The following is a 13,409-nucleotide window of genomic DNA, read 5'->3' as shown; positions in this document are numbered from 1 at the left end:
TTCTCCTGGCAAGAACACTGGAGTGGGTTGCCATTTCCTTCTCCAATGCATGAAAGTGAAAAGTGAAAGTGAAGTCGCTCAGTCGTGTCAGACTCTTAGCGACCCCATGCACTGCAGCCTACCAGGCTCCTCCGTCCATGGGATTTTCCAGGCAAGAGTACTGGAGTGGGGTGCCAGCTACCTCAATATAAATCATGACAGTTGAAAGCAGGACTGAAAAGCAAAATGTAGAAATGGCTTTAGAAACAAGCTTCATGCTCAGCTTGTCAACTGGATCATTTACCATGAAAAGGTATCACCATGACTAATATCAATTTCTTTTCCTTCTCTGACCAGCCAGTTTCTCTGGAATTACTAATGCAAAATGATTTAGATCAGTACTGTCATTTAGCAACAATGTAAGTCTTGAAATTCTGACTGAAGTAAAATTATTCAATGTAATTGGTTTACTGACCTTTTATTGCCAAGAAAAAATATGTCAACTTTAAGACAATATTTTCAGAAAAGTAAGCCAAATAGGAGTTCTGTCAGAACTGGTTGCCACTGAAAAAGTAGCTGTCAATTTAACCATAAGGATTTGGAATTATTAATACTTAGAATATTTGAGAAAGTCAGTAATGTGATTTTCTGTGTTATTAAAGAAAAATATTTTAAAACATCTTAGTTACTTTCCTTTGACGAAACTTGCTTTAGAATCAAACTGTTAAAAAAAAAAAGGACTTTTGAAGAATTAGAACTTGTGTTGTTATTTTAATATTATAGAGTGTTTCTGCCTCCGCTCTTTTAGAAAGATTTGGTAATATGAAAATGTTAACAAAATTCTTCATCAGGTTTTAGTTCCCACTTTTAGTCAGTATAAATAAAATATCATCAAAGCAACTGTGATACATATTTTGGTTTTGTTTGCTTGTTTGTTTTGCTTTTGGCCATACCTTGTAGCATGTGGGATCTTAGTTCCCCAACCAGGGATCTAACTCGTGCCCCTTGCAGTAGAAGCACAAGTCTTAACCACTAGGTCTACAGGAAAGCCCCCTGGAATACATTTTAAAAATCATTTCTATTGGATTAATTATGACATGGTGTGCATGTTTGTATGTGTATATGTGTTGCTCTTTTATTTGTTTTCATGTTATAGCCAGTTTCCACATGTGTGAGCAGAGGGAATGTATTTTCTTGGTAATTTCTGTCATCTAACATGGTACCTCTTATAAATAGGCGATCAGTACAGGTTTGTTTATTAAATTGAATTAGAAGAAAATCAATCTCTATAGGAGATTTAGAATGAAATAAGATCTCAAAAGTCTATAAGAAATAGTTCAACCCTAACGGGAATACCAACTGCTGTTAGCAGATATTTCAAAAATCTGATTTGTGGGCTAAGAACTTTCATTACTTTCTCACTGGGAGCAGCTGCACAGGTGCCTTTCCTTCTCTTGAGTGAGTTTCTTTAAAGTTTCATCTGCAGTATTTGTAAGATCTAAAATGTTTGTAGAATACATTTGTAGCTATTCACTGAAAACAAAAATCCATTTTATTACCTCTAACACACTATTTTGTACATAACAGGTAATCAAAAACTTGTTAAATATATTAAAGGTCTGGAATATTTTTTGTCTTTCAAACTAATCTTCAAGGCTTTTTTCTACATGCTTATTGTGATAGCAAAATACTGCCTTCGTGTTGTTTTGTCATCTGTCACTTAACCTTTGGTAGACATTTAAGGTGCAAGTGATTAGAGACAATGGGTATCTTTAAGGAATGCCATCTGGGACTGATACTAAGTGCTTTTCCTAAGGGTAAATGGCAAAATTGTGGATGCTGAGACATCACAGAAACACAGCTTACTTCAAAGAGGATTTCAATAAGCATTTGTGAAAGTGTTTCCGAAAGATCATTTCTTATGAAAATCAGAAAATCTGCTCTGTCCTGGGCTAAACAACGTAAAGAAATTTAGATCTTTTTAAGACATCAGAAATCCATCACGTGGCCATTTGGGGAGATGTAATAACTCCCACTGTGTTCATTGCTTTGAGTTACAGAGATTCTAACCCAATTTATGTAATGCAGGTATTTCAAGATCACATCAAATAAGTCACTTAATCTCATTTCCTTTCACAGAATGACCCCTGCCCATAAACATTTGGTATCATTTATGTCATTTATTTCAGTTCAAATTGCTCATACCTAGTCGTGTGGAGCTGTAATGAGCATTTATGTCTTTATTTTTTTCCAAGATACACACAACCTGAAAATATGCAGACTTAAAGGCTTTCTGTCTCTTTGTGGTTTCCAGAGATGGGTTTCAGAAGAACCAACCAAGGTTAAACTTATATGTATTGGTTGTGGCTGCATCAAGAGTGTGTACAAATAAAAATAAAGTTCAACATTTTCAAGCACACAAACTCACTTTCAATCCTATTAAAAAGATATGTTTCAAGAACAAAGGTAAAATGTTGCCCACAGAAGTTTTATTATCCTCTCCTTTGCAGACAGGGCTTATACCACATCTGTATTCACAATGCCTCCACTGCAGTAAGACAGGGTTATTCTCACCTCAGTCATTTCTATGAGCTACCTTTCCTACTTAAATTCAAAACAAATAGTGTAGTCCTTACTTAGCATTTCTAAACTGCAGTAAACTCCTTCAATGCAGAGATGCTCAACCCTGGTTGAACAATAGAATCTTCTGGGGAGATTTAAAACTAAACCCAAAACCCAAGTGCTCCCAAAGATTCTAATTTAATTGGTCTGTGGAGAAGCCCAGGCATCAGTATTTCCAGAGTTCCTGAGATGAGTTAAAATCCAGGAAAATGAGAATCTCTTTTGTAGAATTTAAAAAGAATCCTAAGTAAATCATAATACAATTTTATTCCTGAGATTGTTCTCTGAGTGGCCAACCCTGACCACACTAGGTATTGTCATTTCAGATATACCCTTAAAATCAAATAATAAAAACAAGTTGTAGATAAAAATGCCTTATCGTTCTTCCATCCTGTAGGAGAAAGACTCTCAGGATTCAATTCAAATATCTTATTAATATATGAAGACCTTTATGATGAAGGAAGGTTAAGGGACTGGCTAGAGGTTACTGGGCTACCTGGGAATAGAACAAGAACCAGAATGGAGAGTTGCCTTCTCTCCACACATCTTCCTACTTCAAGTCGCCTCCCTTCCTGCCATTAGATACCACACCCTGCTTCATGAATGAGCTGTGGAAACCTCACCAGCACAGGAGGGGATCCTGTTTCTCTTCCTGGCCACGAAACCTGTTAGATCTATGAGAGTCAGAGTCTCAAAGAGTTTTATAAGATCAGATCTTCTGAAAGTGCTGGTTCCAGAATGTCAAACCATAGACTCCTGTACTTAAAATGGGAGTAATTAATTTATTCTGACCATTTTTTTTAAATTCTCTGAGGAAACAGGGGGACAGAGAGGGTCAACTAGCCCATCTGTTCTGGTGCTACAGATTTTCATTTCCTTTTTCCCGGGATAGGAATTTGTATAATATTGAAATTTAAGTTTCTTTTTTTTTTTTTAAGTTTCTTTTTTTTTTTTTTAATTTTCTTAATGGTAAGCATGTAACAGTGTTTTTTCAGCTTTACGAGGCCTAATTGACAAATAAAATTGTACGATATTTAAAGTGACATTGGGATGCCTGATATACATTGTAAAAAGAGTCCTGCTATCTTGTTAATTAACAAGGCCATCACCTTACATATTTACCTTTTTTTACTTTTTTGGGTGAGAACATTTAAGTTTGACACTCTTAAAATTTCAATTATAGAATTCAATGTTATCAACTATAGTCTTTATGTTATACTTTATGTCCTCAGACCTTATTCATCTTTAAGGATAGAAATGGGATGAACCTAACAGGTAAAGGAGCAAAAATGGTATGGACCTAGTAGAAACAGAAGATACTGAAAAGAGGTGGCAACAATACACAGAAGAACTGTATGAAAAAGATCTTCATGACCCAGATAACCATGATGGTGTGATCACTCACCTAGAGCCAGACATCCTAGAATGCCAATAAAGTGGGCCTTAGGAAGCATCACTACAAACAAAGCTAGTGGAGGTGATAGAATTCCAGTTGAGCTATTATAAACCCTAAAAGATGATGCTGTGAAAGTGCTACACTCAATATGCAGGCTAATTTGGAAAACTCAGCAGTGGCCACAGGACTGGAAAAGGTCAGTTTTCATTCTAATCCCAAAGAAAGGTAATGCCAAAGAATGCTCAAACTACTGCACAGCTGCACTCATCTCACACGCTAGCAAAATAATGCTTAAAATTCTCCAAGCCAGGCTTCAACAGTACGTGAACGGAGAACTTCCAGATGTTCAAGCTGGATTTAAAAAAGGCAGAGGAACCAGAGATCAAATTGCCAACATCTGTTGGATCATCAAAAAAGCAAGAGAGTTCCAGAAAAAACATCTATGTCTGCTTTATTGACTATGCCAAAGCCTTTGACTGTGTAGATCACAACAAACCGTGGAAAATTCAAGAGATGGGAATACCAGACCATCTTACCTGCCTCCTGAGAAATCTGTATGCAGGTCAATAAGCAACAGTTCAAACTGGACACAGAACAAAGACTGGATCCAAATAGGGAAAGGAGTACATCAAGGGTGTATATTGTCACCCTGCTTATTTAACATATATTCAGAGTACATCATGAGAAAAGCTGGGTTGGATGAAGCCCAAGTTGAAATCAAGATTGCCGGGAGAAATATCAATAACCTCAGATATGCAGATGACATCAACTTTATGGCAAGAACCATAATGGCAAAGAGCCACCCATATGGCAAAGAGCCTCTTAATGAAGGTGAAAGAGGAGAGTGAAAAATTGGCTTAAAACTCAACATTCATAAAGCTAAGATCATGGCATCTGGTCCCATCACTTCATGGCAAATAGATGGGGAAACAATGGAAATAGTGAGACTTTAATTATTGGGGCTCCAAAATCACAGCAGATGGTGACTGCAGCCATGAAATTAAAAGATGCTTGTTCCTTGGAAGGAAAGCTATGACAAACCTAGGCAGCATATTAAAAAGCAGAGACATTACTTTGCCAACACAGGTCCGTCTAGTCAAAGCTATGGTTTTTCCAGTAGTCATGTACGGATGTGAGAGTTGGGCTATAAAGAAAGCTGAGCACTGAAGAATAGATGCTTTTGAACTGTGGTATTGGAGAAGACTCTGAAGAATCCCTTGGACTGCAAGGAGATCCAAACTGTCCATCCTAAAGGAATTCAGTTCTGAATATTCATTGGAAGGACTGATGCTGAAGCTGAAATGCCAATACTTTGGCCACCTGATGCGAAGAACTAGCTAATTGGAAAAAACCCTGATGCCAGGAATGATTGAAGGCAGGAGAAGAAGGGGACAACAGAGGACGAGATGGTTGGATGGCAGCACCGACTCTATGAACATGAGTTTTAGTAAGCTTCAGGAGTAGGTGGTGGATATGGAAGCCTGGCGTGTTGCAGTGCATGGGGTCACAGAGTCAGAAACAACTGAGCAACTGAACTGAACTGAACTAAGGATAGAAATGTTATTTATCCTGCATCGAACCTGGACTGGCGATTTGTTTCTAATAATAAAAGACAATTGGCCATTAAAAAAAATGTTATTTATCAGCATAGTCCTTTGCTAATGACATATTATTCAAATCTCCACATATAAGATCAGTGAACAGTCCATATACATGTTGGTGGGGTAGGCAGGGTGGCATCTGAAATTCTAGATTCCTATCTATTTGCCAGGGCTTCCCTGGTGGCTCAGTGGTAAAGAATCCACCTGCCGATGCAGGAGACAAGGATTTGATCCCTGGTTCAGGAAGATCCTCTGGAGGTGGAAATGGCAACCCACTTCAGTACTCTTGCCTGGGAAATCCTATGGATAGAGGAACCTGGTAGGCCACAGTGCATGGGGTAACAAAGAGCCGGACATAACTTAACAACTGAACAACAATTTGCCATCTCCTCAACACCTTTCTGCTTCCCTGGTGGCCCAGATGGTAAAGAATCCCCCTGCAATGCAGGAGACCTGAGTTCAATTCCTGGGTTGGGAAGATCCCATATGGGAGGGCATGGCAACTCACTCCAATATTCTTGCTTGGAGAATCCCCATGGACAGAGGAGCCTGGTGGGCTACAGTCCATGGGGTAGTAGAGTCAGTCACTCAGACATGATTGAGTGACTAAGAACAGCACAGAACATCACCTTTCTAAAGTCTACTCCCCCAAACACAAAGCCACATGAAGACAAATATAAAACTAACTACTGATTCTGTGTCAGAAACTCGAAGAAATTAAGCAAATTAAGGCTTGCTAATGAAGATAGGATACAGATGTCCTGGTATAAATCTGGTGCTCTTTCCACGATTACGAAACTGTTTCTGGTATGTTTTGCTTTCATCATGTTTTTGTTTTGTTTGCTTAATTTTAACTGACTTCATAAACACTTGCATGGCATTGTAATGTAAAACCTACTGGTGAATCCCACCAACTTGGAAGTTAAAAATTTCCACCTGTGGTGGATTCATTTTGATATATGGCAAAACCAACACAATATTGTAAAGTTAAAAAAAATAAATTAAATTTAAAAAAAATTTCCATTTTCATCCTTTTTTCTCATACCACCAACACTAAGATGCATTCTTTAAACCCCTTGATTCCACTGATCATCTTTCTCATCCTCATATTTTCTATTCACAAACATCTATGGAAATGTAGTCCTTCAGTCACGCTTACAATATTGAAAAAGGCCCCTTGTCAGAATACAAATTAGGTGATTTCCTGCCAACAGAGAACCCAAAGAATGGTGTCAAACATCCTTTCCCACAGAATTGTCTTAAAGTATGTATTATATTAACCTTAACTGGACAACTAGAAGTTCATTCTCTCTATGCCCTATCCCTTGATACATCCTTTCATACATATTCTTGAATCAAGAGTTCTTACTTCACTGTGCCCCATACAACTCAGGGTTAAAACCAGGGTGAGTATTGATCCAGACTCCATCTGAGGAGACAAATGACAGATAACTCAACGGTTATTCTTGAGTCTCTTCATTATTTGTAGAAATCAGCTTAGATCACTCAGATTTTCAGAGTGAAATATGGCCAAGATGTATAAATAATAGGGCCATAAATATAGCTCACTACACAACTTAGATGTGAAGAAAAAGTGCAATTAATATATCACACTTTTCCTCATGAACTCCTGCACTGTAACTAAGGAGGTGGACAAATTAGCCAATTTGATCATCTAAATAAGTCCTTTTAGAATTATGCAGCCTCCTTTGGATAAAATGCTCAATTGCTCAGCTTCCTGACACCCTAAGTGTTTTATTATTTTTTTTTTTTTACTTTACAATATTGTATTGGTTTTGCCATACATCAACATGAACCCTAAGTCTTCAAGAGGACAGTTGTTGTTTAGTCACTGAGTTTTGTCTAACTCTTTTGCTATCCCAAGGACTATAGTCTGCCAGGCTCCTCTGTCTGTGGGATTCTCCAGGCAAGAATACTGAAGTGGATTGCCATTTCTTTCTCCAGGGGATCTTCCCGACCCAGGGATAGAACCCTCATCTCCTGCATTGACAGGTGGATTCTTTACCACTGCATCACCTGGGAAATCTGGATACAAAGGATCAGAAAAGAAACAGATTATTTGGCCTAGTGACGTACGATATCCAAATCAAAGGCATTTTTAAGCTGGTGGTTGGTTGTTCCACCTATTGTAGCCTGTGATTGGTACTCTCCCAACTTGGCTAGGGCTAACTGACACTGCCAGGGTGTCCTGGGGTCTCGCAGGCACCACAGAGCCACACAGGACTCCAAGCTGACCTCAGCTCAGATGGTCTAACCAGATGCCCTTATTGTAGAAGCCCTTTGTCCCCATCACCTGACTCCCTTTATAGAAACATTCTCACACACAGACATCTTCAGCTCTGTCTAGATTCTGTCTCTTCTGTAAAGAAACCAAAAACCCAATAAAGCTGAACACAAGTTCCTTTGGCCTGTATATCATGTGGCCCCATGTTAAAGGTCACTCTTCAAAGTCTGTACAGTATCAGCTCAAGAAATGATTTTCTTCTCAGATCTGAAGCACAGAGCATAAAATGGAGCCCCCTCCACCTTCAGCATTAGGCTGTGCTCACTTACTTAACACTCCTCCCCATCTGCCTTCCTATGGGCAGAAGAGGGGAACTTGGGATACCATGATCGCACTGTCCCCTCTTTCTCTGTCTTGCTTCCCACCAACTCAAATTGCCAGGAAGTAGTAGCTTTTTCTTTTGCCACATTCTCCTTGCAGTATGCCACATCCACCTTCCTACACTCCTGTTTACTCTACCATGGATAAGCGTATTTTCTGTAAATACTATGGAGGACATTAACATCTGAGCCCTCCAAGCTCAGTTATAGCCCTCTTCTTTTGCATTCTGGCTGAAACTAATCCAAAACTTTCCCCAAGAAGATGGATGCTTCAGACCATTTGGGGCAAGATTATATACTCTGAAAGGTAAAAGAGAAAATCACAGTAATAAGTTTCAAATCTTTATCTCCATTAAGTTAAAGTTAAAAGTTAAACTAAAAGTTAAACTTCTAGCTTGCTAATATACTGTGGGCTTCCCTGGTCACTCAGACAGTAAAGAATCTGCCTGAAATTCTGGAGACCCAGGTTCCATCTTTGGGTCAGGAAGATCCCCTGGAGAAAGGAATGGCTATCCATGCCTGGAGAATTCCATGGACAGAGGAGCCTTGCGGGCTACAATCCATGGGGTCACATACAGTCAGATGCGACTGAGCAGCTAACACTTTGACAGTACTTTTGCTAATGCTGGTATTGGCTAATACTGGTCCCTGGTATTGTTACGCCAAAAAACAAACAAACAAAAACTCAAGTTCTTCCAGATGAGGTGAGGATAGAAGAAAAGGATAAAAATGACTCGAAATTCATCCTGCTAAAACAATATTCTTGGGTTATATAAAAATATCTGCACAGTAATGCTTAAAATTATACTTCCTTGTATACTTTCTAATAGTATCTTTTGATATGAAAGCTAAAGAAGCCAAGCCTAAGAAGCTAAGGGTTTAGAAAATTTTATTTGGATTTTTTTCCTCTTACTTTGCATATTTGTCCATTAAATGGCAAGGTAGAATTCTATATTATTTTCCAAAGACTTGCTTAATGAATTAAAATTCTATATAAACTTTAATCTTGTTGACTTTAAGTTCTACAGTTTTAATTTTATGTTAATCAAAGACTGTTTTCAGATCAGTAGAACATTTTAATCAATAATCTTATTCATATATACAAGCCAGGTATAGCTTGTTTTTTAATTCCTATAAGCCTCTGTGAATTTGGATGTTATTGAAGCTGTTAAAACTATCCATGAATTCTTCCTGTCTAAAGTCTTTCCTGTATTCACTCTCATTTACTATGGTAATTTACAACATAGGTTTAAATATTCAGAATATGAATAATCTTTCTACTTATGCATAAAGAACCACTTCCTCCATGAAGTCCCACAACTACTTTGATCTGCAAATCATATGCTAATTTAAATCTTTTCTTTCTGTAAATTTAGAGCTCATATCTTTAAAGATGCCCAAGGAATTTAGTCACCCTATGAAGCAAAAAAATATTAAGAGTTATTAACATCTTTATTAATTTAAGGCAGTCATAACTCCAAGAATATAAACTTGAGATTCTTAGTCCCATCTTGTAATCAGCATTGTTGGAAATTAAGAGTAAATCCTACCTGTTAGAAACCATTGTGGAAACAGTTTTCTCTTGTGGAAAATAATGTAGGTATACCGTGCATGTGGTATAATTAGAAACGAACCATTCATCAGTATCTAGACTTGTGGAATATCCTATTTCTCTTTTAACTACTGAGTGAAGCTACTGAAATAGCTAATTGTGGTGGGTTTTTTTTTTTTTTTAATTTATAAATGATAGTACCTTCCCTCTTGAAATGACTTTTATCTGTCCATATGTGTTGTCTTTTGCAGCAGATCCATTCTCGGGTCTGCACTATTCAGCATGACATTACAAAGTGAGCCTCCCATGGAAATGATTGCTCCAGGAGTGTGGGATGTAAGTCAGCCATCCCCAGTGACCCTGCAGGTAAGTGTCAGGCTATGAGATTAAAGTACACACAGCAAGGATTACTTGATAAATAGCTTGTTGTCAATTACAGAAACAATTTTCTTCCAGGATCACACATTTTAATAGTCTTCTCTTTCTCCGGCCTGCTGGGATCTGTAAAACCTCTATTGCTTTTATTTTGCATTCAAGTGTTCTCAAAGCAGTTTTCTCCCAGTTTATATAATAGCAATTTCAAGCCATTCTCCATCCAACACAATCAGGAAGGAAAGGAATGGACTGTTGCCAGGACTCTACTCATTATACACATTCATTTTTCTTTCCATTGTCTAAAAACAGTCATTAGTATATATTATTAACTTGGTACCTTATTCACACCTACCTCTTCATTATGTCATATTGCCTTAAAATCTCTTTTGTTATGTGTTTCCTAAATAACTAGCCATTAAGCTGAATAGTAGGGGGAGAAACAGCAAACCAAATCCTTCCTTTTTCCTTGAAGGCTCTCTCCTTTCTGTGATTTGTAATCATGAATGAAAGGTGATTAATGATTTTGGGCTTTCATCCTTTCTGCTCAGAGGATTTTTGTTTTTTTTTTCATTTTCCTCACTTTTTTTTCATGCTGGTAAGTGATCAGGTTCATCAGATATCTGAAGCCTAACCGCTCCCATACATGCAAATGCAGGGAATACAGACTATGCATCTGCGTGGGAAACACTGGGCCGTGCGCCATAGCACAGGATTTTTCAACCTCTCACTATTGACATGTTGGATGGGATGAGTCTTTGTTGTGGAGGGTGCCCTGTGCACTGTAGGATTATTTAACAGTGTTTTGGGATTTACCCACTAAGTACCAGTAGTACGTTCCCAGTTCTGATAACCAAAAATGTTTCCACATATTGTCATATGGTCTCTAGGGATAAAACTGCCCTCAAGTGAGAATCACTATGCTGGAGGAAATTAGTAGAGTCTCTAGGTTTGTAGAATTTCCGGGTTTGGGGTAAAGGATATGAGGGACAAAGTTTAGCAACATGAAAAGTAAGTATTAAAAATGGAAAAGAAAAGCAGCACTAATAAAACATGGCTTTCACTTTGCAAGATGGAAGAACTTCCCCCTCCAAACAGTAGCTGAAGATCCACTTCTAATCCGTGGATGGGGTGATAAAAAATCAGTGTTACAAAAGAGAGACACACAGAGAAGGAACTTCTGACTGTGGGGGTTGGGGTGGGAAATGGGGGATGGGATAGTTAGGAAGTTTGGGATGGATGCACACACACTTCTATGCTTAAAATGGATAACCAACAAGGCCCTACTGTGTAGTGCAGGGAACTCTGCTCAATGTTATGTGGCAGCCTGGATGGGAGGGGAGTTTGGGGGAAAATGAATACATGTATATGTATGGCTGAGTGCCTTTGCTCTCCACCTGAAGCTATCACAACATTGTTAATTGGCTATATACCTCAATATAAAATAAAAAATAAAAGCCAGATGTTGTCCAAAAATAAAGCACACAAACACGCCAAAGAAGTGATTGATTAGGCTGGATCTTGGCATAGCATCCTCGACACTCAACAGATGATGACGTAGTGATTAGCAGATGTTTCCTAGTAACAGGACAACTACCTTTCTTTAAGAAGATGAATGCAGACTTTTTCTTGCCAGATCCAAACCACCTGAGCTTAACAAAAATCTTCCAAGTCTGCCCATTGCCAGAGCTTTATGGATATAAATTAATGATTATCAGGGTCTTTAGTGGGTGAGGAAGGGCGGGAGACGTGAAGGAGACTATCAGATGAGACCTTCTTTGATTCCTCTCAAGTGAGGGGATCAGCTGCTTTAGGAGCACCCATCCTGGAAGTGTAAGCTGAAGAACAGTATCAAGTATTCAGCAGCATAGATTTCCATGTAGAGACCTACAGCCAGGACAGAATTACCTCATGCTCGTGTTCAGTCACTAAGTCAACTGTTTGGGACCGCATGAACTGTAGCCTGCCAGGCTCCTCTGTCCATGGGATTTCCCAGGCAAGAATACTGGAGTGGCTTGCTGTTTCCTTCTCCAGGGGTTCTTCCTGACCCAGGGATCAAACTTGTGTCTCCTTCATTGGCAGGTAGATTTTTTTTTTAACCTCTTAGCCATCTGGGAAGCCCCTGTGACAAAATTTATCTTACAAGAAAAGGAGAAAAGATATGGAAATCATCCAACAGGATGAAAAAATGTTCAATTATCTGCTCTTGCAAAATAATTTCACATGGTATAGACATAGATGGAAACATCTCAGAATTTTTTCAATTGATGATGAAATATACAAAATAAAGTCAGAGGTATTAAGGTAATAAAGTTAAAAGCCTTAATAACTAGTCTCATTCTAATTACACACAGCTAAATTTAGAGCAGAATTTTCAACCTAAGGATTATGAGATGGTGAGGAAATTAAAAGCAAGCTCTGCAACCAGTGTTTCTGTTAAGGAGTCAGTGTGAGTCACAGGGAAAGACATGAGGCTCAGAGTCAGGAGATTCAAAGTCTAGCCTTAGCTCTTTAACAATAAACGTTATGACTGAACAAGTCACTTTCCACCTCCATACAGTGAGAGGATTGTACTATGCCTGTTCAACTTCTTTCTGGTCTGTGCTTTGCTGATTGTCTATGTTATTAAAAGATGACAATTATGGTATGATGCAGGTTATAATATGTTACAGAACTTAATTCCTTCCAGTCAGCCTTCTTTTTTTCACACTATACTGCAGACTGGAAGCGGTGAATAGAGTGAAGTAGATCTGAGTTCTGAGCGTCCCAAGTGGCACTAGTAGTAAGGATTTCTCCTGCCAATGCAGGAGATGTAGGTGACGCAGGTTCATTCTCTGGCTCAGGAAGATTCCCTGGAGGAGGATGTGGCAACCCACTCCAGTGTTCTTGCCTGGAGAATCTCACAGATAGAGAAGCCTGGAGGGCTACAGGCCACATAGGGTTGCAGAGTCAGACATGACTGAAGCAACTTAGCATGCACGCACAGATATGAATTCAGACATGGAGACAAAGTATTATATGATCCGATCAACATGTGTCTCCCTCAACTTCTTCCCTCTCCCTGTATACAGTCCAGTATGCTGCTGTTGCTGTTATGTCGTTTCAGTCATGTCCAGCTCTGTGCGACCCCATAGACGGCAGCCCACCAGGCTCCCCCGTTCCTGGGATTCTCCAGGCAAGAACACTGGAGTGGGTTGCCATTTCCTTCTCCAATGCAGGAAAGTGAAAAGTGAAAGTGAAGTCGCTCAGTCCTGTCCGACTC

The 13,409-nt window shown here is 38.8% G+C and overlaps 1 protein-coding gene across 4 annotated transcripts in view; it reads left to right on the top strand.

Moving 5' to 3' along the window:
* The window catches only part of PIK3C2G (phosphatidylinositol-4-phosphate 3-kinase catalytic subunit type 2 gamma), a 669,174-nt gene that overhangs the window by 328,045 nt on the left and 327,720 nt on the right, over nucleotides 1-13,409 (top strand). For all 4 annotated transcript variants that reach the window (XM_061417725.1, XM_061417726.1, XM_061417724.1 and 1 more), the window contains one exon: nucleotides 10,027-10,141. In XM_061417725.1, coding sequence (XP_061273709.1) covers nucleotides 10,027-10,141 — 115 coding nt within the window. The remainder of the gene's footprint in view (nucleotides 1-10,026; nucleotides 10,142-13,409) is intronic.

This window comes from Bos javanicus, chromosome 5 (assembly GCF_032452875.1).
Source record: "Bos javanicus breed banteng chromosome 5, ARS-OSU_banteng_1.0, whole genome shotgun sequence".
NCBI lineage: Eukaryota > Metazoa > Chordata > Mammalia > Artiodactyla > Bovidae > Bos > Bos javanicus.
Note: the sequence above shows the minus strand (reverse complement) of the source record. Positions and strands in the feature narration are given on the sequence as shown.